At 34.9% G+C, this 26065-nt stretch overlaps 1 protein-coding gene across 5 annotated transcripts in view; it reads left to right on the forward strand.

Annotated features, from left to right (window-relative positions):
• The window catches only part of MIPOL1 (mirror-image polydactyly 1), a 311836-nt gene that overhangs the window by 99926 nt on the left and 185845 nt on the right, over positions 1 to 26065 (forward strand). For all 5 annotated transcript variants that reach the window (XM_017859009.1, XM_017858994.1, XM_017858980.1 and 2 more), the window contains 2 exons: positions 9745 to 9778; positions 10038 to 10208. In XM_017859009.1, coding sequence (XP_017714498.1) covers positions 9745 to 9778; positions 10038 to 10208 — 205 coding nt within the window. The remainder of the gene's footprint in view (positions 1 to 9744; positions 9779 to 10037; positions 10209 to 26065) is intronic.

The following is a 26065-nucleotide window of genomic DNA, read 5'->3' on the forward strand; positions in this document are numbered from 1 at the left end:
GTAGCTGGGACTATAGGCGCCTACCACCACGCCCAGCAAATTTTTTGTATTTTTTGTAGAGACGGGGTGTCCTTGTTTTAGCCAGAATGGTCTCTATATCTGGATCTCGTCATCCGCCCGCCTCAGCCTCCCAAAGTGCTGGGATTACAGGCGTGAGCCACCACGCCGGCTGGCAATTAAATTTTAACATGAGTTTTGGAGAGGACAAACATTCAAATCATAGCACCTTGGTTTATGTTTTCTTGTTTTATTATGAACTAATTTCTTTTGCATGTTTTGTGTTGTATTCGTGGTGTATTCACAGTTGCCATATCATTTCTTTGCATCTTGCTCATATTTGAAATGGCAATTTTGTCAAAAACTTTTAGCAGAACATAATGGTACAAGTGAATTTTCCTTCATAAACTTTTTTTTTTTTTTTTTTTTTTTGAGAAGGAGTCTCACGCCTCGCTTTTGTCGCCTAGGCTGGAGTGCAGTGGCATGATCTTGACTGACTGCAACCTCCGCCTCCCAGGTTCAAGCTATTATTCTCCTGCCTCAGTCTCCTGAGTTGCTGGGATTATAGGCACCTGCCACCCCCCCAGCTAATTTTTGTACTTTTAGTAGAGACGGGTTTTGCCATGTTGACCGGCTGGTCTCGAACTGACCTCAGGTGATCTGCCTGCCTCGGCCTCCCAAAGTGCTGGCATTACAGGTGTTAGCCACCATGCTCAGCCTCCTAAACATTTTATTTTTAGGCCTGTTTGCCTTCTTTGAGCTGCCATTTCTTGGCAAGGCATTGCTCTTGCTACCTTTCTATATAACCCTAGGGCAATGGGATGGGAATGGAGTTTGGTAAGACCTCTCTGGGACTGTATGCTCCTCTTGTGGGAGGTTCTGTCCTCTGCTTATGGGATTTTGTTTGGTGCCGTACATTAAGGGTTCATGCTATCTGGTCTCTCTATATGTATCCTAATTTCATGGGGATATTGCTTTTGGGCTTTTATTTATTTCAGTATTGTAGTAAAACATGGCCAGCCTTGATTCTTGCTTCCTCTTCCTCTGTATAGATTCTTAGGTAATACAGGCTTTTCTTCATGAAAAATTTTTGTTAGTTTTGTCTGGGCTGTCTACTTAACTCATTCTCAGATTATTTCTAAGCTGTGTGGTATCAGCTACACAGTGTTTAGTATTTCTGTTTTGTTAGCTCACTGTCTTCCCAACACCTGTTTCATAGGTAATCTAGCCAAAATAATCATCTCTGCACCCTGCACTCCCTCCCTATTTAAAAAATTTACTACATGACAGCCTACTTTCTTTACCATTTGGTTAATTTGCATATTCTATTCATGTAGCTATATGATGGGATAAGTAGACTTGGGTGTTCAGATTTCACTGTTCCATCTTTACTTGGAATTCCAAGTTTTTAAAGATTTTTTAAAAATTGTAGAGTAGTTTTAGATATCTAGAACAGTTGTGAAGATCATACAGATAGTTGCTGCATAATCCTCACCCATTTTCTCTTATTGTTAACATCTTACATTACCATGGTACTTTTGTCACAGGGGAGAATTCAGTATTGTTACATAACTATTAACTGAACTCTATACTTTCTTTAGATTTCACTAATTTTTCTCAAATATCCTTTTTATGCTCTAGGATCCTAACCAGGATTGGATTTAGTTTGTATGTGTCCCTAGCCCATCTTGGGCTGTGACATTTTTCTCTAACTTTTCTTGTGTTTTAAGACCTTGATAGTTTTGAGGCATATTGATCAAGGTATTTTACACAGAATGTTTCTCAGTTTGGGTTTTTCTCATGGTTATGTTGGGGTTATGAGTTTTTAGGATGAAGACTACAGAAGTGAGTGCCATTTTCTTCACATCATTTCAAGGCTATATTCTACTGATTGGATTTACTACCAGTAATATTAACCTTGATGGCCAAGGTATGGTTTGCTAAGTTTCTCCACTGTAAAGTTACTTACCTCCATTCCTTTGTTCATACTCTACTCTTTGGAAGCACATCACTAAGTACAGTCCATACTAAAGAATGAAGATGGGAGGTTGTTGAGCTCCACGTCCTGCAGGGGAGAATATTTACATAAATTATATGTAGCACTTTAATACAGGAGATTTGTCTCTTTTCCCATTTATTCAGCCATTTGTGTCAGTATGGATTCATAGGTGTTCATTTAATACTTTGGATTATAATCTAATACTATGTTATATATGTTGTTGCTTGAAATGTTCTACCTTTGTGGATTGGAAGCTCTTTCGGGTTAGCTCCTATATTTCTTTGACGTGTCCCCATTCCTTTCTGTCATTTATTTGTTTTTGTTTTGAGACAGGGTCTTGCTCTGTTGTCCAGGCTGGAGTGCAGTGGCATGATTACAGCTCACTGCCGCCTTGACCTCTTGGGCTCAAGCAATCCCCCCACCTCAGCCTCCCCAGTAATTGGGACTGCAGGCGCTCACTTGGCTAATGCCTGACTAATTTTTAGAAATTATTTTAGAAACAGAGTCTCACTGTATTGCCTAGGCTAGTCTCAAGCTCCTGGGCTCAAATGATACTCTGCCTCAGCCTTCCAAAGTTCTGGAATTACAGGCAAGAGCCACTACATCTGGTCTCTTCTGATTTTTGAACATTTTCTTTTTGGCATGACAGAAAGCTCCAGGGTCACCTTATGTAAGGATGTATAGAGCTGTGCCCCTCCAGTAGATTCAGTCATTCCTCCAAGGAACTCTAGATCCTTTTATTAGAAAATAGTATTAGAAACCAAGATCTGGGTGTGAGGTGTGCCCTTTGTTGTGGGAGTATGACTGCTTCTAGACCATTTCCACAGACAGAGTAGGATACACACACACACACACACGTGTATATATACACTAACTGATGTATACACACACATATCTCTTATTTATACACCTATCCATTTGTATCTATATCAAGCTGAACATAAGTTCACACTGATGTTCTTAATTCTAATCCATTGCCATACTGTTTATTATAGCCTTCCCCTTTTGTTCATCTGTAAATTACTCTACTCAGTGGTGACAAAACTGGCCCCCACCAGCCACCATCTATTATTTGTTGAAACCCAGTATACATTATAACTCTTTCTGAATCATTAACATATACCTCCATGAGAATTAACTTTAGCAATGAGAATGTACTATGTATACTTCTTTTAGTGTTTAGTTTTATAGTTTCAAGACACCATTTTCCAAAATTACTTAAACTGGCTCCTTCCTCTGCCCCACCTCTTTAAGTGAGTTTAGGCCATATTTTTTAATGTAATTAGAGTTATTTATCGTAGTCTGCATTCTATCCTAGTGTCCTTTGATCTCCTAGTTGGTTTCTTTGTATGCATACATTAAGGTTCACTATGTGGGTTTTGACAAATGTGTAGTGTCATGTATCCAAATGAGTTCTGCCACTTTAAAATCCCCACTGCTTCTTCTACTCAAATCTTCCTCCCTTCCCAACTCTGTGGCAACTACTGACCTGCTTTCTTCCCCTGACAGTCTTTCCTTTTTCAGAATATCATGTTAATGGAATCATACAATATGTAGACTTTTCAAACTGGCTTCTTTCATTTAGCACAATGCATTCATGTTAATGCATTAATTTATATTATGTCCTTTTTTTCTTGTTGAATAGTATTCCATCGTATGGAAGTATCACAGTTTTTGATTCATTCCTTTGTATAAAGGATATCTTGGTTACTTCTATTTTTGGTGATTTTGAATAAAGTTGCTCTAAGTATTCATATACAGGTTTTTGTCTGGATATACGTTTTCAAATCAGTTGAGTAAACCCAGTAGCAATACTGCTGAATCATAAGTTAAATCCATGTTAATTTTACAAGAAACTGCCAAATTCTTTTCCAGAGTGGCTATACTAGCAACGAATCAGAGTTCCTGTTGCTGTATATCCTTCCAAGCATTTGGAACTATTGTTTTTGTTTTGTTTTGTTTCTTATTTTGGATGTTAGCCATTCTAACAGGTGTGTAGTAGTATCTTAGTATTTTTATTTGCATTTCCCTGATGACAGATGATATTGAGCATCTTTTTAAATGTTTATTTTCCATCTACTTTTTTTTGGTAAAGTGTTCAGGTATTTGGATAGTTTTTCAAATTGGATTTTTTTTTCTTATTGTTTAAAATAATTGTTTATATTCTGGATATAAGTCATTTATCAGATATGTGGCTTGCAAATATTTTCTTCTAGTCAATGTCTTGTTTTTCTGAATCTCTTAGTGTGTTTGGCAGAACACAAGTTTTAAATTTTGGTAACACTTAAATTTTGGTAACGTTAATTTTTTTTTCTTTTGCTTATGGACATTCTTATATTCTACCACCATTTGTTGAAAAGTCTGTCATTTCTACATTAAATTTCCTTTGCATCTCTGTCAAAAATAAGTTGACTCTTTATCTGTGGGTTAATTTCTGAATTTACTGTTCTGGTTCATTAACCTATATGTTGATCCCTTTGTCAATATCACATAATCTTGATAGTGAGTCTTGAAATCAGGTGGAGTCTTTGAACTTTGCTCTTTTATTATAGAATTGTTTTGGCTATTCTAGACACCCTTTTAACAAAATTTCAGTAGTATAGTCATTAAAACTTTAGAACTCTTCTTTGGAGATTTTCAGGTATAATGTTCATTTTATCATGCACCAAACATGCAATTTATGTTAATAAATTTCATTATATAAATCAATCACTGATTTTATTCATGAGATTTGCTTCTAAAAGATTTTATGCTTTTAAAAAATCAAATTGACCTTCAAAAGACAACAAATCAGTTTTTCGTAAAATGTCACAACTCTTTGGAAATAGGTATATTCATGTTTTATAGATGAAAAAAGCTTAGAGGGCTAGACTACTTGGCCAAAGACTCACAGTCAGTCAATTACACATTGTCAGAATGTCTACCTCAGATTTACACAGGCAACTCAAACTTAGCATATCCAAAATGAAACTTATTAATTCATTCTTAAAACCTGATCCTCCTCCTTAATCCCTTATCCTGATCAGTGTTACAACCATCTTCCTACATATCCAAGCCAAAGCTTCTTCCTCAGAACTCCTATTAAACTGATCTCTTATTTGGTTTATTCTGTCTCTTTAACTAAATATTTAAATTGAGCCTATCATTCTTTCCTATTTTTTACCCTTCATTGCATATCTACTTTAATTTATACATATATTTGTTACAGTTTTTATTAAAGTATATTGAAATTAGTGTTCCTTGAGACAGAATCTTTTCATTTTGTCTTTTAGATCGTTAGTATTAAGGGAAGAATGGGAATGGGAGAAAAGGAATGCATTCAATTCTCAGCCTTTTCTTTTAATTAATTAATTTATTCAGTAACTATTTATTGACTATACTGTGTCAGGTACAGTGTAGTTGCTGGGGACACAGCATTATGGTCAAATTGACTTAAGTAAATAAGTAATCATATAAATGCTTAAAACAATTAATTAACGGTTAATTTAAAGAAATTTTTGTTTCCTAGAAACAGCTTATAAGAGGGACTCCTTCTGTATCAGAATCTAGGAGTTCAGGTAGGGGGAAGAGTCAGAGAAGGCCACACATACCAAGCAAGAAAAACAACAGCAACAAAGAATATTATGTCAGCATAGTATAAGATGGTTTGGTGAGGTTCTTTTCTCTTCTGCTGAATCTAGAGGTTCTGAACCATCAAGAGTGTGTTTTAGACTACATCTTGATAACAGGACCAATACATAACTGGTTTTGCTTGACTGAAAGGTATATTTGGGGGCATCTAGTGTATGATAAAATTATATAAATTGTTCACATCTTTTTTGTAAAAATTCCTAATTTCTTGCTTCCTATAATCTTCAGATTCTTTGTTGTCTTTTTTCTCTCATCTGCTTTGCTACTTCTGATCTACGTTGTATCTCTGTTACAATGTCTGCTTTGTCTTATTCTGCCTCTCTCTGCTTTTCTTTACCCCTTGGATTGTTAATGCTTTTTCTGTTTCTTTTTTGGCTTTTATCAAAAACTAGGGAAAAAAATAAAAAAGAATTCAAGTTAAAATTACCTAAATATACGTACTCTTATACATGTTTGCATTTGTATACTTCGAGCTTTTCAGATCATGATACCTTTTTTTTCAGTCTGTTTGCTATTGTTGGTACTTTTTAAACATGTTAAGTGTGGTGGTGTGTAGAAAATGAGAGAGAATAAAAGCAAACAAATCAGAATTTTCTGATTAGAATAAAAGCAAACAAATTATAATTTTCAGAAAAATTTGAAATTTGTTTATCATTTGAGGTCAATGTTTGGCATCTTAGGATTGAACAAGGTGAATGACTGTAGTTTCAGAAAAGAAAAAGGTGATATTGACTGATTTAGGGATAAATCAAGAAATGCGACATTTCACGCATGGATCTTTTCACTTAGACTGCAAGGATGTCAGTCAGAATTTGCATGATATAGGAAATCAATTGAAACTTGAGCCCATAGACATTTACTTCAGCAAAATTCTTACTAATTATCATGACTGTGTCAAGTTAGACTATTACAGGCATAATGTAAAGTTTACAAAAGGTTGAAATTCTTTTGTCTAATTGTAAACCTCATATTAATGAGATATAATTTATAGTTCATCAGATATATTTCATATAACACCAACTATTATTTTAAGTCTTTATTTAAATCAGTAAAGTGTTATGTGTTGTACATACCACTAGTAAACCTTAGTACCTTCCCCAAAGTCTTTTTAAACAGAAAATTAAAGCCATGTATAGCTGCTTCAAATCACCTCTTTTCTGAAAAGACAAGTTGTCTAAGTTTTGTGTTGTTTCAAGTGACACAGTATGAGATATACTTATTGTAGACCTGATTTTCATTTTCTGAAAATTATTTTTGTTGATTCTTAATCTTTAGATATTGAATGATTTAGCTTAGAAAATTATGTCAAATATTTTAAATTGGCACTTACGGTGCATTAACATCAAAGATCTAGTCTCATTTTCCAACACTCTGTATCAAGGATTTGCAAAGTAAGAACTTATGTTGAAATTCGGCCTGCCACCTGTTTTGTAAATAAAGTTTTATTGGGATACAACTGTACTTGATCACTTATTGTGTATGGCTGCTTTTGTACTGCAGAGGCAGAATTTAGTAGCTATGATAGAGAGCGTATGGTAAAGCCTAAAATAATTACTATTTGGCCATTTGCAGAAAAACTTGGCTAATCTCTACTCTATATAATCTAGTTGAGACTAAATTATGGCATAATCTTCTTTGATAAATCTGTGATATCTGTGATAGTTCCTGAAACTTTTAAAGAAATACAAGTAGAGAAATACAAGTATTGACTTTTTCTCTTTCCAGACTCATGTTTGTGTTGAAAGTTACTTGCATCTATGTAAATTTTCAAATCTCGAAGTAATAATTTTTTCACTTTGACTAAAGTTATATTTTTCTTTTGCTGGCCATTTATCACTATATTTACATCAATTATAAAGAATAATAACAAAGCAAGATTGAGATCCAAATGCTAAGTGGCTCACTTAGCTCACTTACGTCCTGTGTGTCAGACCGTACGGTAGCCTTACCAAAAACATAATTTAAATTCATTTATCAGCAAAATGACAAGTCAGTATATATTGTGTGCTTTTAGCAGCAATCACACAAATTATTTAAAGTCTAAATACTAAATTCATGTGCCAGGGATCTGGAATAGCCCTTGATAAGAACTTTGGATTCTGATTTTTAAAAAATATTTAAATTAGTAGGGAATTTTAATATTAGACTAAATACAATTATCTTAAACTTTTCTTATTGAAAGCTGTTAATTTAAAACATTTGAACTCTTCATCTTCCTCTCCTTAAAGTAATGCTTTACATTGCAATGCCTGAAGACAACCTATAAATATTACATAGAACTTCCGTACGCTTTTTTTGTGTGTGTTGATTATTTGGAATATACCGACTAGGTAACTTACTGTTATTTCCTTCCTGGTCATATAAAATTCTTTGAAACTAAAAATAGAAATTTATAACCTTGGTAACTAAATGTCTTTTGTTATTGCAAAGGTTCCAGAGGAACCTACCTCAGTCTAAATGTTTAATTGTCATGTATCTGTTCACATTTTAAATTATCAAGTTTAACAAGGTAATTGTGAAGTTTGTAAGCATTTTAATTGGATTTTATTGGGTAGCTGTCATAATTAGATGTTACTTTGATTTTACCTATAAAGAATGACAATAAAAGATGATATAAGATAAATATTTCTCACCACATATAACTTCCTTAAAAATCGTATTTAGCCAACCAATTACTGCTGGTTAAATGCCACTCATTTTTTTCAAATATTTTCACTATGATAATAAATAAATGTAAGAATTTTATTATCTTATAATTTTCTGTTAGGTTTTTCAATTGAGATGAAAAGAAGTTTCACAATTTATCTTCAAAATTCTTATAGAACAAACTTTTGTTAGGCAGCATCATTGAAAATTGTTCATTTATTTTGAAGAAAAAAAGATAAAAGATGAAAGTAGTTGCCCTTCTTGAAATTCAAACCTAAGTGGACGTTAGTAGTTTCAGATACATTGAATTATATATAACTTAAAATTACTATACATTCCTGTTAACTTATACTATTTAAGTATGTCTAGAAATAGCTCTTTAATATTTGTGTGTATATTTTTTTCTGTTAAAATACTAAGTTCCAAAAGTACTACTTTTCCATGAGTGTAGCAATTTTATCCAGTTGTGAATTTTGGAACCATTTTGTGGTATATTTATTAGGTGTCTTCTGTTATCTTTGGCTAGTATCCTCTTTTATGGTAAATGTTAAACCATAGGAGCACAGAAACGGAGGAAAACTTGAGAAAACAGAAACTTGGATATCTGAACTTTTTAATGTAATTTTAAAATAATTGAGATCCTTTCTAGAATCTATACCTTTTCACTAATGCATATTACAAATGTTCTTTTAATTTACGTACTTGGAATGGTTGTCTAAATTATATTATAGACATTTTCTATGTAATTTAAAACTGCTTTCTTTACCTTTACTGCATTTCTTCAATTTGTCAACATCAATAAACATTTCAGTAGCCACTATGACTCCTAAAAGACAAAATGCATTTCTGAGGGGAGCCCATTTGTATTTTTCGTCTTTATGTTGAATAATTCTACATACATTATGAAGAAGAAAATAACATTAGTCATCTAAAAACTTGGTACAATTTTGGTCAGCCTTCCTATACGTTTGTTTTATAATAACAACTAGGTAACAGCAAGAGATTTTTACTTCAAATTTAGTGTAATTATTTGTTATTGCTTTTGAGGGAACATAGTTAAACTTTGTAATAAAAATACTTGCCTTGTTTTACTTATGATAGTGTCCAAAAAAAGAGAGGAAGTACAGTTTCTGATAAAAATGGAAAGTCCAGGAATAAATATAATGATGAGAATGAGTGCTTTTATCACTGGGGAACTTTCTTCATCTAAGCACATATGAACAATTGATCCTTGTAGTCATATATAGCAGTAAACATTAATAACTTAACAGTCTGAAGTCAGTGCAGAAGATATGGAGCATTATTGAAAGATGGAGTCAAGCAGGTGGCACTTTAATATGTTCAGTGTCGTGGTTGACTCTAAAGACTAGTCGAATGAAATTACTTGAGGTTCTAAAGATTTAAAAAGCGAACTCATTTTGCTGCACTAAGGAAATGCTACTGATCAGGCTTTCTGTGTCCCTTTTTTCTAGGCTAGAAAATATTAACCCTGAAGAAAATGACATGGTAAGCCATTCTCTGAGGAGATTTCTTGATGTCAGTCTTATATCTTAGAGGCTTAAGTTCAATTGAGTGGGTTTCAAGAACTAAGATGTGGGAAAAAGAAGAATTGACACACTAATAATGTACATCTTTGCTGCAATATGAAAATTCAATAACTTCACTCAGTCAATTTACAATTCACATGTGCCTATTAATTAAAACCCTATATTAAATAAAATATATTAAAACTTCATGTCTGACTAACATATAATGGTGTTGGTAGACATTACAGGAATTACTGAACAGAATAAACAATGCAGACACAGGGATAGCTATTCAGAAGAATGGAGCTATAATTGTGGATAGAATCTACAAGACCAAGGAATGTAAAATGAGAATAACTGCAGAAGAAATGAGTGCACTAATAGAAGAACGGGATGCTGCCTTGTCTAAGGTAACTCTGCATGTATCTGTAAAAGCATATACTTACCATTTTCTTCTCTCTTTTTTTAACCATTAAAAAATGACTGTGGCCCAGATATTCTTAATTCACATTAGTTTTTAGCACATAATTAATACCATAATGACTACCTATATTAAAATAATTATGTATTTTATTATACTACTGTTCAAAATATGAGACCTCATTTTAAATAAAATTTAATGCAGTCTCATTTCTTAATAAAATTAAACTTGTTTTATAACAGGCTAACTTGTTATAGAAATTTAGTTATATTTTTTCAATTAATCACTTTTATATGGGACTTCTTACTTAAGTTACAGTTTTCTGAAGACTGAGACTATGTCTGTATTACTGTTTTATTCCCAATGCCTAATTCAGTACCTTTTAGTAAATCTTGATTAATGGATCAAAATTATTCATGTATTTTTTTCTGAATGCTACTTACACTTTCCTGCTCTACCTGAAACCTGATTACCTCCCTCAGGCCACTGCTTCTAGTGCAGTCCTTTCAACTAGTGACTGTGCTCTCTCTCATACCGGTTATACCACTGGGCTTGGAGGCTTGTTTCTCATTATTGTATTTATTTATTTATTTATTTATTTATTTATTTATTTATTTGTGTGTGTGTGTGTGTGTGTGTATGTGTGTTTAGATTTGGTATCGCCTTGTTTCCCAGGTTGCTCTTGAACTCCTGGCCTCAAGTGATCCTCCTGCCTCGACCTCCCAAAGTATTGGGATTACAGGCATGAGCCACCACACCTGGCCTTGTTAGTGTTTTCAGATCAATGCCTTTTTCACTCCCTAAACACCTCCAGCTTTGAAACGCACGCATCAGACTCCAGCACCCAGTACACACTATTGTAGTCATGTACACGCTTCTATATCACCTCCCTTGTTTTGTTAAGACATTTTCCAATGTCTCTTTCTTCAGCCTACTCCTGTCATAATTCTTGGTGATGTAAATTCCTATGTAGTTAATCCTTTCAAAAATTGCAGCCTCTTATTTCCTAAATTCCTCTACTTTAGTCATTATGTGCTGCGCACTATATCTGCTATCTACTCTGTGGTCATACTCTGTTCCTGGTCATTCTGAGTCTCAATGTCAAGCTTCCCACTTTCTGCTCTCTTTCTAGCTCACTCATGCTAGAACTCTGACTCCAGCATTTTTTTTTTTTTTTTTTTTTAGACAGAGTCTCGCTCTGTCACCCAGGCTGGAGTGCAGTGGTGTGATCTTGGCTCACTGCAGTCTCTGCCTCCCAGGTTCAAGTGATTCTCCTGTCTCAGCCTCCTGAGCAGCTGGGACTACAGGTGTGCGCCATGACGCCCAGCTAATTTTTTGGTATTTCGTGTACAAACAGGGTTTTGCCATGCTGGCCAGGCTGGTATTGAACTGCTGACCTCAAGTGATCCGCCCACCTCGGCCTCCGAAAATGCTGGGATTACAGATGTGAGCCACTGTGCCTGGCCTCAACTTATTTCTCTCAATCTTACTAACTCTTTTCTATCCCTCAAACCCCTTATGTCCTTACTCCCCCACCCCACACACTCACATCTAGCCAACCTGCATATAATGTAACCTCATTTCTCTTGGCCCTCTTCCTTTGTCCCACTCACCCAGCAAAATCAAAACCTAGTTAAATGAATCTTTCTATCTGTTTTGTATCTTCACAGCTTTATAAGGCGGGAGAAAAATCACACAGATTTACTGACTGCACTTACCTTAAATCTATGACCAACTATTAATATATTCAGTTAGGTTCTTAGTGTTGCCTGGCAACTTCTTGCTTTTTGCTTGTCTATTCACTCTTCCCTCTAGAGGACTATTTTATCTCTTCTTTCTCTTTAGTTATCTAACCTCTCCTCCCAGTTAAAAAGATAACTTCTGCATGCCCACAGCCATTTCATCTACCAGCCTACCTGCATTTGCACCCATGTGCTCTGCCTTTTCTACTTTACTTTTTTCTAACTACGTGCTTCTATTTAAAGACAATCTCTCTGTTTCCATACTAGTTCACATCTTTTCTGGCCTTCACAAGGTGATCGCTTAACCACTTTTTCCTTTTCTCTCCTACTTTGTAAAATGTTTTATATTAGTTCATTTCCATTGCTACCCAAAATGTCTTACCATCTCCCATGGAGGCTGAGTGGAGGTTTTGGTAAGTCTTGGCCTAGTTGTGGTTCACCCCTCTATTTTGGATGAGGCCTCCCAAACTGAGAACTGAGTATTTACAAGGGCCTGACTGCTGGATGATCCTGTATTCTAGTGTGTGTTTGTTTCCTCAGCACTGGTAGACTGTGGAAAACTCTACTATTTTTTCAGAGGTTTGGGGGCTTAGCTTTTTAACTTAATGACCTGTAGAAGTTTGGAATTTGGCAAATGATTTGGTTCAGAAACAAGTCTCAAATCTCCATTTTGTCACCTCAGCTCTGAATAGCTGTCAAAAGCTTGGGTGGTTTCTCTGTCTTCCAGCAGGAGTTCTTTGCCTAGTTAAAGCCTGATTTCTCAGTGTTTTCCCAATACCTAGAATATGACACTCTCAGGGAGAAAAAATAACTGCATATCCTCCAAAGATTCCTCTCCAGTTAACTCCTCTTTAGAATCTTAGACACTCAAGCCATTATTGCAGCAACAGCCCTCTGATACCTTTAGGCAGATGATTTTTGTATTAAATCTGGCTTTTCTTGTTCTTGAATGAAGCATTGGTTCACCACAAGTGATTCCATGCTGTCTAGACATGGAAGTAAGTTAACTAAAAATAAGCACATAGAGCATAATTAAATTCACTGCCACTCATTCCCTCTTCCTATCTTTTCTCCCTCCACTGACTTTCATGGTATAAAAGGATAAATAAATAAGAAGTTAACATTTGGTAATATTTGCTGACAAGTTGTTATGTATAAATACCACTGCACTATATTTATGGTTATATTTTATGAGAAAGGAGTTGTTTAGTTATTTTAACTTGCTTATTTGCAAGCCCTATGGCTCAATAAATACTCATTTTAATTTTTATGTTACAGTCATTATATACTTACACTTTTGAATTATTGTCTTATATTTCTGAATGGAAACTTTTCTTAACTTTGATTTTTTAAAAATAAACTTGTTGGAATAGTTTTAGATTACAGAAAAGTTTCAAAAATAGTACAATATAGACAGCTCCCATATATTACCCAGTTTTGGTTTTCCCTAATTTTGTTATCTTAAATCATTGTGGTGTGTTCGTGAAAGTTAGGAAACCAACATTGGTACATTAGTATCAGTTCAACTCTAGATGTTATTCAGAATTCACCAGTTTTCATTTGTGTCCTTCTTATGTTTCATAATTCAATCCAGGGTAGCATATTGCATTTAATTGTCACGTTCTTCCAGTCTCCTCTGGTTGGTGACAGCCTATTCATCTTTTCTTATATTTTTTTCCTCCATAACCTCAATAATTTTGAAGAGTACCTCTCACATATTTTATAGAATATCTCTGAATTTGGGTTTGTTTTTCTCATGATTAAAGTGAAATTTTGAGCTTTGGGAAAGAATACCGCAGGGATTTTACCTTAATTTAATTTAATTTAATTCATTTTTTACTTACTTTGAGAATGGATTCTCACTCTGTCACCAAGGCTGGAGTGCAGTGGCACCATCTTGGCTCACTGCAACCTCTACCTCCTGAGTTCAAGCGATTTTCTTGCCTTAGCCTCACAGGTAGCTGGTATTACAAGCAGGCGCCACCACACCTGGCTAATTTTTTGTACTTTTTTAGTAGAGACGGGGTTTCATCATGTTGGCCAAGGTGGTCTAGAACTTCTGACCTCAAATGATATGCCCACCTCAGCCTCCCAAAGTGCTGGGATTACAGTTGTGAGCCACCGTGCCCAGCCTTAATTTTAAAGCTATTATTTAGCATCAGACATTTTCTAATGATGTCTTCTGTATAGTGCTAGGAAAACTTTAGTCACATTCCATATAGATATTAAAAATTTCTGATTCAATGATAATTTGTTGACTTTGATACACTTTATATCTTACTATAGTTTTCAAATCAAGTCAAAATCATTTATTTACTTTAACTGGCCTAGTTAAAATGTTACCTTTTCAGATAAATTGTTATACTCTTATTTATCCCAAATTGTTTTTTCATTTCTCTTCTATCTCAAACTGAGAGCCAAAAGCCTTAAAGTCTTTCATAGCATTAATTTAAAAATTATAATTAGCAATTGTTTGATCAAGGAATTATATTACCAACCAGTCCTCTACTATTTCTTTATCATTTTCTTGGCCAGTTCACACTTCCCTATTTTATTCAAATTGTAGAAATATCTGGAATCAGAAGATAAAGCTGTAAAATTCTGTTTCTTCACTATTCTTTTCTGGGATCTTTCAGATTATTATTCTATCCAAACAAAAAATTTAGAATTTTAATTGTAAAGATTTTTATAGAATTATAGAATTTTAAATTTCATAGGACCTTAGGAGTCATCTAGTTAAATTGTTCACTAAGTTAAGGATCTGATCTGTCACTAATTTTTAATTTAGTCAAATATCCATCTTCTGTTAATATCTAGCCATTGGTGTTAGAACTGGTCTCAGAACATTTGATAAATAAATCATATTGCATCAAATATATTCAAATATTTGTCATAATGTCTTAAGTCATGAGGGCTAGGCTTAGAAGCACAATTGGACCCAGGTCACACATCAGCAAGCAACAGAAAATTATTGAACTAGCCAGGATTGGTGATTTATTAGCTTTGAGGGCTGACTTTATTGGGAGATACAGTAATTAAAGTAATTATTCCTATATATTCTGGCAAAATTAGGCTAGCTCTAGGGTATGTTTTCCTTATAAGGGTATACATAAATGGGCAAGGCCTGGCACCTGGAGGCTTTGGGTCTTACTGGTATTTGTAGTTAGTAAGATAATATTGTAGAACTCTTCATTGATTGGACCCTCGCTGGTACCTAAGTGAGGGTCCCAACCCCTGGGACCTGAAAAAGTCAGGTATGAGAATGGGGGTAACTATATGGACTTTATGGACTTTAACCAAGTGGACCACTCAAAACAGAAGGCAAAAGTCTTGTCATAGAGACTTAGAGTACAGCAGGGATAAAGGAAGAAAGTGGTAAATTCTATATGAATGTGCGTGTTTGGAATCTATTATAGGAGTAATGGAAAATATGCTATGACTCTTTGATGAATTTCATTGGCATCGACTGATGAGAATGGAGCTTTGATTATATTGCCAGGCTTGATTATAATTAGTTCAGAAACTATAAGAAAAGGTGCATACATGCTAAAAACTTTTAGGAGCAAAGCATAGCAAGGCAAAGCAGAAACTAGCACTGTTTCTGCTTTTCAGGTTAAACATCTTTGTATCCTTCAACCTTTCCTTGGGTTTCCTTCTGCTTTTGTGTCTTCTTACCTGTCTGTCAAGGCCAAATCAGTGATCATACATTTTTGTTTTCTGGACACCATACGGAGTATCTGCACTCATCACTATTATCTAGAAATGAGTCATTCCATATATCTAAATTTATTATTAATTTCTATACTCTTGTTTCCTGTTTTTATTGTTGAAAATATTTCTAAGATATTTATATTGCTCCTTTAGATGAAATATAATGAGCACACCTTTTGTGATAATTTAGTGGCTCATTGTTTATCAAATATTGTAATGAAAAGTACAGATCCAGAGATCCTTCATGTTCAACATTGATAGAAAACCCATGGAAGAATCAAGGGGTAATTAAAGAAATTCAGCTAGACATTTCACTATTCAGATTCCTTTACCAATATAGGCTGCAAACCTATACCAAGCACCAAGCTGAAGGAGTAAACTAAGTAAGAAGAAGACATGAAGAAGAAGGCATGAATCTAATCTAGTGATGCAATGAAGAGAATTCTAGGAAGACTGCTGAAGAATGCATGGAAAGTGCATTCGTCTATTCTTTTTGACTCTTTCTGCCTTTAAGCCTGTTTTTCCCTCTTACTAGAACATACTTCCTCTCTACTTCTTGCTCACTTGTCTGCATTATACTTCAAAGACATTTTAAATATCATCTCTTCTGTAAAGATCACTCACATGAATCAATATTGATAGCTATGTCATTTGTGCCCATATTTTACCTTGTATCCTGTTACAGGCCTTATCACACTGTGTTACAGTTAATTGATTTTATGCCTGGCTTTCCTACTAGCATGAACTTACATGAAGATAGAAACTGTTTATTTATTTGTGTCAATCACAGTCCCTTGGATGTGAATTTACTTATTATGTTTGTGGAATTATTGAACTTAGCTATTTTAGATATTTCAAGATACATGAAACTAAAAGAATTTAGTGAAATATTATTCATTCATTCACATTTTATTGAGTACCTGTTATGTGCTGTGTGTTGGGAACTCAGCAATAATCCAGATATAGAAGGTTCCTACTCTTATGGAACTTACATTTTCATATGCAGATGTAGATAGTGAACAAACAAATAAAGTCCTTTCATTGGTTTGATGAAAATAGGTAAATGTATAGTGATGGCAGCTGGGGGTGGGATTGTCACTTTAAATAGGGTGATCAAGGCAGGCCTATTTTTTAAGATGAATTGTTGCTCTAAGACTTGAAGACTTGAGGAAGAGAAGTATCCAGCTGTGCAGAGAGCTATGGAAAGAGCATTCCACCAGAAAAGAAGAGATCAACAGTGCCCTGAGAGAGTGAACAAGCTTAGATGTTTAAGGAATCAATGCAAGTGTGCCAAGCTTCCATTTGATTGAGGTACAGTGAGCAAGGAAGATAGTTACAAGTGATAAGGCAGAAGACATAGGCAGCAGACAAGTCCATATGGTCTTGAGATAATGGTCAGAAGCAGATATTGCATCTAAATGCAGAAGGGACTGAAAGACAAAAGCTGTTGAAATAGTCTAAGCAAAAGATGAAACTGATGGTGGTTCAGAGGAACAAGTGTCAATCAAGAAAGTGGACAGATTTGGGAAATATTTTAAAAGTACAATAAGTAGGCCTTGAAGACAAATTGGATTTGGACATAAAGGAGCAGAAAGAATTAAGGCTGACTTCTGTATTTGGACTTGAACACTGTTGGCTCCATCTGTTGTAAGGGGAAGTTTCTTTGGGGTGGGATCAACATATTTTGGGAGGGGTATTACATTCTCTTTTGGATATGGTATATTTGAAATTATTCTTAAAAATTCAGGGGAAATTTTGAGCAGTTACTTGGTTATTGAAGCCATTGGGATATGGATAGGTAAAACTGTGGGACTAGATGAAATTAAGGAAAGCTCACCAAAGAGAAGAGGGGCCAAGACCAAGTTGTGTGGTATGTCAACATTTAGCAGTTGGGCAAAAGAGGAGGAGCCAGGAGAGGAGATTGGAAAAGAATGTTGAATGAGGTGGACGGACACTGAAATGAATGTGGTGCCAGGGAAGGCAAGAGGGGACATTGTTTCTATTTAATTATTATTATTTTTTTGAGACCGAATCTTGCTCTGTTGCCCAAGCTAGCATGCAGTGGCGCAATATGAACTCACTGCAACCTCCACCTCCTGGGTTCAAGCAATTCTCTTGTCTCAGCCTCTCGAGTAGCTGGGATTACAGGCGTGCACCACCAGGCCTGGCTAATTATTTTTTTGTACTTTTAGTAGAGATGAGGTCTCACCATGTTGGCCAGGCTAGTCTTGAACTCCTGACCTCAGGTGATCCACCTGCCTTGGCCTCCCAAACTGCTGGGATTACAGGCGTGAGCCACCGTGCCCAGCCAGAAATTGTTTCTAAAAGATGAGCATAGTCAGTTCCCTTGAATGGTGTGAGTTCAAGCAAAGTGAAGATAGATTTGATCACGCGGATGATGTTGAGGGCTTTGACAGGAGTTCTGTCCAGGACAGAGGCCACCTTGGAGTGTTTGAGGGGAGAATGCAAATAGAGGAAATGCAGACAGTGAATACAACTTTTTTTCCCCCCTCTTGTAATGTAGATGGAAAAATTGGCATTAGATGGAGAGAGGGCTTATGGTATCTTGGGAGTTTTTTTTGTTTTTTGTTTTTTTCCTTTCTTTGTTTAATGGGATACTCTAGCACATGTGGTTGTTGTGATAAAAATGAACCAGGAAAAAAGTGATGTTTTTAGGGATAAAAAAGATAATTGCAGCCTGTGCAATTATTAACAGGGTGGATGACCCGAGTTCGGGAGTTTGAGACCAGCCTGACCAACATGGTGAAACCTTGTCTCTACTGAAAAATACAAAAATTAGCTGGGCACGGTGGCAGGCGCCTGTAATCCTAGCTACTTGGGAGGCTGAGGCAGGAGAATCGCTTGAACCCGGGTGGTGGAGGTTGCAGTGAACCGAGATTGTGCATTGCACTCCAGCCTGGGAGACAGAGCAAAACTCCATCTCAAAAAAATAAATAAATAAAATAAAATAAAATAAAAAAATAAATATATAAATAAAAGAACCAAATCCTGGAGTAAATGAGTAAATTGATAGGAAATAGGTTCTAGAACATAAGTGTAAGAATTGGCTTTTTTTAGGAACAGGGAAACTACTTTCATTCTAACAGATGTATGCAAAGAGCTTGGATAGATACAGATGCTGGCAAGTTGATCAGTTTAGTAAAGGAAAGCTGGGGGTGCAGTGTCCCTCTCTATTAAAATGTTAGATTAATTTAGATTTTCAGTGGATTAGTGGATGGTGCTGAAGATTTATAATGTAGAGACAGTTTGGAATCATTGTCATTGTTTGTATGTAAATGAACATAACTAGAGAAATGTAAGATTGCCAGGCAGAGCTGAATGCACATTTAAGAATTAGGGTAGTTAAATTTTTAAAAGCGTGTCAGGGAAGTTGTGTGATTTCTTTTAGCATCTTGAGTGTGGTGTAAGTAGTGTGGTGTAGTAGATATTTGATTTTAACTAAGATTGAGATTTTAATGGGTGAGGGACCAGAGTTATTACAGCAGTGAACCCCAGACTCTCCCTCACCATGGACTCTCCCTTATGTAAAGAGGAAGAGGAGTGATGAGGCATGTAGAAAGAAACTGAGGAGAGTGTGGTATCACAGAAGGCAAGGTCCCGGATAGTAAAACACTGGTAAATCCATGTGTTGGAATTCTTGGTTTGTCAAGTAATTGTGCTATAGTGATCTGCAGTCAAGAGAAAAAGGCACTAGAAATAAAGATTTTGAATGTATTTCAATTATTAGGGTTAGTGATTTCTAGATATTTTTCTGTGCAATTTTATGTGGATGTATAGGAAAAAACCCTAAATGATACATACTTTGTCACACAGTCCATAAGCCAGATTCAGAAGTGGTTAAAGAGAGGAAGCATATCTAAGGAAAAGTATGAATAATTTAAAACTTGCAAATAATTTCCTCCTTATTGTAACAAGTATAGAAATTAAGATCTGAGAAGATAATATAATGACACATATTTCAAGATTCAGAAATGGGTGCTAGAACTTTCCTGGCCTGGTTATGAATTCCTCACTTGGCATCTGCATGACCAGCAGTCACTGTGATAAAGCATATTGAGATTGGGGAGTGCAGCATAAGCTAACAAACCCACTTGATGAGCATACCTAGAATCCTGGCCAATGATGTAACCTTCAAGGTTATCTTTTCACTTTAGCAGAGGAAATAATCAAATATCCTAGTGTCTTAATCTCTCCTTTTTTAGCGTTGCCTTCACTTTGTGCTTCTTATAATTAGCATAGTGTTTAGCATATAATAGATACAAAATAATAAATTTAAAATATTAGAAATTTGTCAAAAGGTTATACTCAAAAGAAAATAAAGCATAACATGTAGAATTTCATTTTCAGGAAAAGTAGGAAGCATATTTTGTATTCTTAATTATAGTGACTGCAAGATTTTCATTAATTTTTCGCTTGTCAGTTTGTTAATTTGCTTTCCTGTCTATCATACAATTATTTGCTTATGCATGTTTTCAGTCAATCTTGCTAAAATATATTGTTGATGGTTCATCTATTATAATTACTTTTTTCTTATTGTGAAATTTTACAACTTTTGAAACTATATGTAACTTTAGAAAGTACAGATAAGCAAAAGAAGGAAAAAATTGCCCCAAACTCACTTCCTAGAAAGTTATATGTAGATTGTCTTTTTTCAATGCATATTATATTGTATATACTACTTTGTAGCCTGATTTTTCACATTAATTTGACATTTTGTTAGATATTCTCATAATTTTACTTCATTTCATTTATTTATTTATTTAAGACAGAGTCTCACTCTGTTACCCAGGCTGGAATACAGTGGTGTGATCATGGGTTTGGTTCAGCTCACTGCAGCCTTGACGTCCCAGGCTCAGGTGATCCTCTAACCTCAACCTTTAAGGAGCTGGGGCAACATGCGCACACTACCACGCCAGACTAATTTTTTTTTTGTATTTTTTATAGAGACGGGGTTTCACCATGTTGCCCAGGCTGGTCTTGAGCTCCTGGGCTCAAGCGATCTACCTGCTTCTGCCTTCCAAAGTGCTGAGATTACAGGCATGAGTCACTGCACCCAACCTCATGCTTTGATAATGTGGACATGTTAAGATTTGTTTAACTCACCTGCCATTGAGAGTTTTGAGAATGGTAACATTTTTGTAACTAAATTTTATGTACATCCATGTTTCTTTCCTCAAGGAAAATTCCTAGGAATGAAAAGTTGGAGCAAAGAATATAAACATTTAAAATAAACATATTTCTTAATAGCCTTCTTAAAAAGTTGTACATAGAAATGTTATTTGAAATTTCATTTGGGGACTTTAGGCAGGTAAAATGCTAAGAAATGTAGACTTAATTCTCTAGGCAATGTGAAACTTGCAGTTTTTGAGTTTTCTGATAATGCAGAAAGTGCTACTCTTGAGGAGGATTTCTGGGCAAGACTTTATCAAGTGCCTTGAGTAATATAAATATAAGTCTGAGGAGACCAATGATAATGGGAACCTATTATAATTGAGATGAAGAGGTTCTAAACAAGAAAAATAAGGAGAGGAATAGATATGAACGCTATGGAAGCTTGTATTTTTGTAAATTAAGGTATAACTTGAAGTGAAGTAATCTCAAGTGAAGGATTTGATGAATTTTTATATATGTGTGTTCCCTTGTAAGCAGCATCCAGATCAAGGTATGGAACACTGCTAATACTCCAGGAGACTCTTTCCTGTCTCTTGCCAGTCAGAATTTCTCACCAAAGATAATCACTCCTCTAACTTCTGTCTCCATGGGTCATTTTGCATGTTTTAAAACTTTATATAAAAGGAATCATATGTTATATACTCCTTGTGTCTAATTTCTGTCACCCAATGTTACGACTGTATGTTGATCTGTATTGTTAATAATTATTAATAATGTGTCTTTTTCATTGTGGTGTGATGTTCCATTGTGTGAATATGCCATGATTTATTTGTGTATTAAACAGATGACAGAAATTTAGATTGTTTTCATTTTTAACTTATTATGAATGAAGTATTATAGAGATTCTTGAGCATATCTTTTGGTGGACCTAAACATTTATTTCTTTTGATACATGTACAGGCACATACAAAAGAAAAGAATAGTGGAGTCATAGGTTTAGCTTTCTTAGGTAATGCCAAATGTTTTTTCAAAGTTGTGCCAGTTTACAGCAGCAATGTAAGTGAGTTGCTCCAGTTGTGAGAGTTGATACTTGGTATCATTACTCATTTTAGTGTCAATCATTCTGATGGGTGTATAGTCATATTTCATTGTGGATTTATTTTGTATTTTGTGTTTCCCTAATGACTAATGATGTTAGTAGCTTTTTATGTGTTTTTTGGCCATTTTGATATCTTCTTTTGTGAAATGTCTCTTCAGGGCTATTGTCCATTATTAAATTTGGTTGTTTTTCATATTAATTTATGTAATTTATATATATTTGTACAGTCTGTGGCTTGCATTTTTATTCTCTTAACGCTGTCTTTTGATGGAAAAAATTCTTAATTTTAATTAAGTCTAATTTATCATTTTTCTCTCCTTATGGTTAATGCATTTTGTGTCCTGTTTCAGAAACCCTTGCCATTCCCATAGTATTGAACATGTTCTACTGTGCTTTCTTCTAGAAGCTTGATTATCTTAGCTTTCACATTTAGGTCTTGATCAGTTTCAAAATACTTTTTAAATTGTCAAAGTCGGTTATTTTCTTCATATAGATGTCTAGTCGACTTGTCTCAGCATTGTGCAATTAATGAGTTGTGTCTCCCCAACCTCCCAGCAATGAATTGTAGTAGAGCTCATGTAATAACTTAGGTTATTGTGTGGATCTGTTTCTGGACTCTGTTCTGTTCCATTGTTGTAGGTTTTTATCCCTGCAATAATGATCCAGGATCTTAATTTCTGTAGCATTTTAGTAAGTCTTAATTTGTGGTAGTGTAAGGATCCAACTGTCAATGTTCTTCAGTATTTCTGTAGCTATTCTCAGTTCTTCATTCAGCTTGTTGTTCTTCAGGCTGGTAGTATTTAGTGGGGATTGCATGGCCTCTAAAGAATAGTTAAAGCAAGACTGGCATCTTGGCAATATTGAGTCTTCCAAATGGTTGATCTTTTCATGAAAATGATTACTTTTTTCTTTATATGCGGCTTTGTATCCCATAAATTTTTGATATGCCATTTCTTGTTATATGTGTTTAATTATTATATATGTTGAAATATTTTTTAGTTTCTACTTTTGTTTTCTTCTTTGACCCATGAATTACTTAAAAATATGTTGCTTAATATTAAAATATTAGGAAATTCTGAGGCTATCTTTCTGTCACTGAGCTGGAATTTAATTCTCTGGTGGTGAGAAAATATACGCTATACTATTTCAATCCTTAGAAATTTGTTGATACTTGCCCTGTGACCCCAAATAAGTCCTGTTTCTTACACAATTCATGAAGTTTGTATATGCTGTAGTTATTGAGTGTAGTATTGTCTCCATATGTTATTTAGACCAAATAGGTTAATCATGTTGTCCAGCTGTTGTGCATAGATTTATTGTGCATATGTTATGTCAGTTATCAAGAGAGGTGTTTAAAGTATTCAGTGATTACGATTAATTTTTCTCCTTTTAATTCTGTCAATTTTCATTTTGTTTATTTTGAAGCCATTTTATTCTGTACTAAGGTCTTTACAATTACTGTATCTTCCTATCGAATAGACTGTTTTATCATTATGAAATGCCCACTTTCATTTCTGATAATACTTTTTGCCTTAATGTCTACTTATATATCTGAATGTTATATCCTTTTCCATCCTTTACTTTCAACCTTGACCCTAATATCTTATTATGAAAAATTTTAAGCATATGGAAAATTTGTATGAATTTTACAGTGGACGTTTGTATACATACCACCTGGAATCTATTATTGCATTTTGCTAAACTTGATTTATCACATTATCTAGGTATTTACTTAGGCATCCGTCTGTCCATCAATTCATCTCACTTATGATGCATTCATGTAAATGCGGGCATCAATACATTGGCTTCTATATCCTTCAGCATAGTATATCATTAGATGGAATTCTGTATTTTTGCGGTTATTTTGTTTTTATTTAAAAGTTATACCCATTGAAATATAGAAAACTAAGTACGCATTCTCTATGTCTGACAAGTGCATACAAGTATATAGTCACCACCACAGTCAAGAGGCAGGACATTACTACAGTATTAACCTAGAAAGTTTCCTCATGCCCTATCCAACTAATTCATGTTCCCACCTCTCAACAGCAATCACTGATCTGATATTTTTATATGACACCTTAGTTTTATCTTTTGAAAAGTCATATTCGACATCACAGTCTATCTAAGATGACCACATTTATTTGTTTTATTCTGTTCTTATATAGATAAGAAATGTATCTGTTTTTAAAACTTGTACTTTGCTTAGGAGGATTGATTTTTTAAAAAATATTTTCATTGTGTGAAATGGACCTAGATTTTCTTTCTTTAAAAATATTTACTCATTTATTCATTTATTTTTGGAGAACTTGCAAACTTTTAACTATCATTTACTATAACAACTGAACTATAGGGAAAATGAAATAGGTCATATTTGTGAAAAAATACATATTAATACCAGAGGGATTAGTATGGGGAATTTTAATTGCCAGGGACACTTAGCTATAATAAAAAAATTGGACTCAAATAGTATTTTCCACATGCCTCTTATCAACCTCTTTTTTTCATTGGTGACTAAATGCTGATTTTTTATTGATTTAAGAAGATTTTGACCATGCAATTTATCATTAGATTGTACTCTCTTTTGTTTTTATTTTATTTATTTTATTATACTTTAAGTTCTGGGGGATACCAGTATAGAACCTTAGGTTTTGTACATAGGTATACATGATGCCATGAGTGGTTTTATTGCCACCCCCAATCCAACCTGTCCCATCTACATTAGTATTTCTCTAATGGCTATCCTCCCCTTGCCCCCCAACCGTCCCCCCAACCACACACAGGGCCCCCCGTATGTGATGTTCCTCCCTGTGTTCATTTGTGTTCTCATGGTTCCAACTCTCCACTTATGAATAGAGGGAACATGCAGTGGTTTGGTTTTCTGTTCCTGTTGGTGTTGCTGAGTGAGTAGCGATGATGGTTTATCAGCTCCATCCATGTCCCTGCAAAGGGGACATGAACATATCCCCTTTTTTATTTGGCTGCATAGTAATTCCATAATATATGTGGCCATGTGTTTCTGTATCCAGTCTAACATTGATGGGTATTTGGGTTGGTTCCCAAGGTCTTTTTCTATCTGTAAACCAGGCTGCCAGTAAAACATTGTTACAGTTCCTTTATAGTAGATGATTTATAAATCCTTTGGGATATATATCAGGTAATGGGATGGCTGGGGTCAAATTGGTATGTCTTGTTCTGATCCCTTGGTAGTCACACACTGTCTCCACGATCGGTTAGAGACTAATTACAACTCACCCACCAACAGTGTCAAAAGCTTCTAATTTTCCACACCTCTCCAGCATTCTGTTGTTATTTATGACTTAATTGATTCCCATTCTAACTTGAATGAGGTGGTATCCTGGGACTGTGGTTTGATTGCATTTCTCTGATGACCAGGATGATGAGCTTTTTTTCTTTTCTTTTTTTACTTTTTTTTTTTTGAGACGGAGTCTCGCTCTGTCACCCAGGCTGGGAGTGCAAGTGATGAGCATTTTTTTCTATTGTTTCTTGCCGCATAAATGTCCTCCTTTCTTTTGAAAAGTGTCTTCATATTCCTTTTGCCCACTTTTGATGGGTTTGCTTTTTCTATTAAATGGTTTAAGTTTCCTATGTAGAATTCTGAATATTAGACCCTTTGTCAGATGGGAATAGATTGCAAAAATTTTCTTCCCATTCCTGTAGTTGCCTATTCATGTGATAAATAGTTTCATTTTACTGTGCAGAATGCTCTTTGTTTAATTAGATGCCCATTTCTCCAATTTTGGGCATCTGTTGGGGGGCCCCCAATTGCTTTGGATTTTGTCAGAAGTCTTTGCCCATTGGCCTATGTCCTAAAATGGTATTGCCTAGTTTTTCTTCTTGCAATTTTATGGTTTACGTCTTATACTTTAAAATCTTTAAATCCATCTTGAGTAATTTTGTATAAGGTGTAAGAAGGTCCAGTTTCAGTTTTTTGCATATGGCTAGCCAGTTTCCCCAACACTGTTTATTAAATATGGAATCCTTTCCCCATTGCTTGTTTTTGTCAGGTTTGTCAAAGATCAGATGGTTGTAGATGTGTGGTGTTATTTCTGAGGCCTCTGTTCTGTTCCATTGGTTTATATATCTGTTTTGGTACCAGTACCATGCTGTTTTGGTTCTGTAGCCTTGTAGTATAGTTTG

Source organism: Rhinopithecus bieti, unplaced genomic scaffold (assembly GCF_001698545.2).
Source record: "Rhinopithecus bieti isolate Rb0 unplaced genomic scaffold, ASM169854v2 scaffold_2435, whole genome shotgun sequence".
Lineage (NCBI taxonomy): Eukaryota > Metazoa > Chordata > Mammalia > Primates > Cercopithecidae > Rhinopithecus > Rhinopithecus bieti.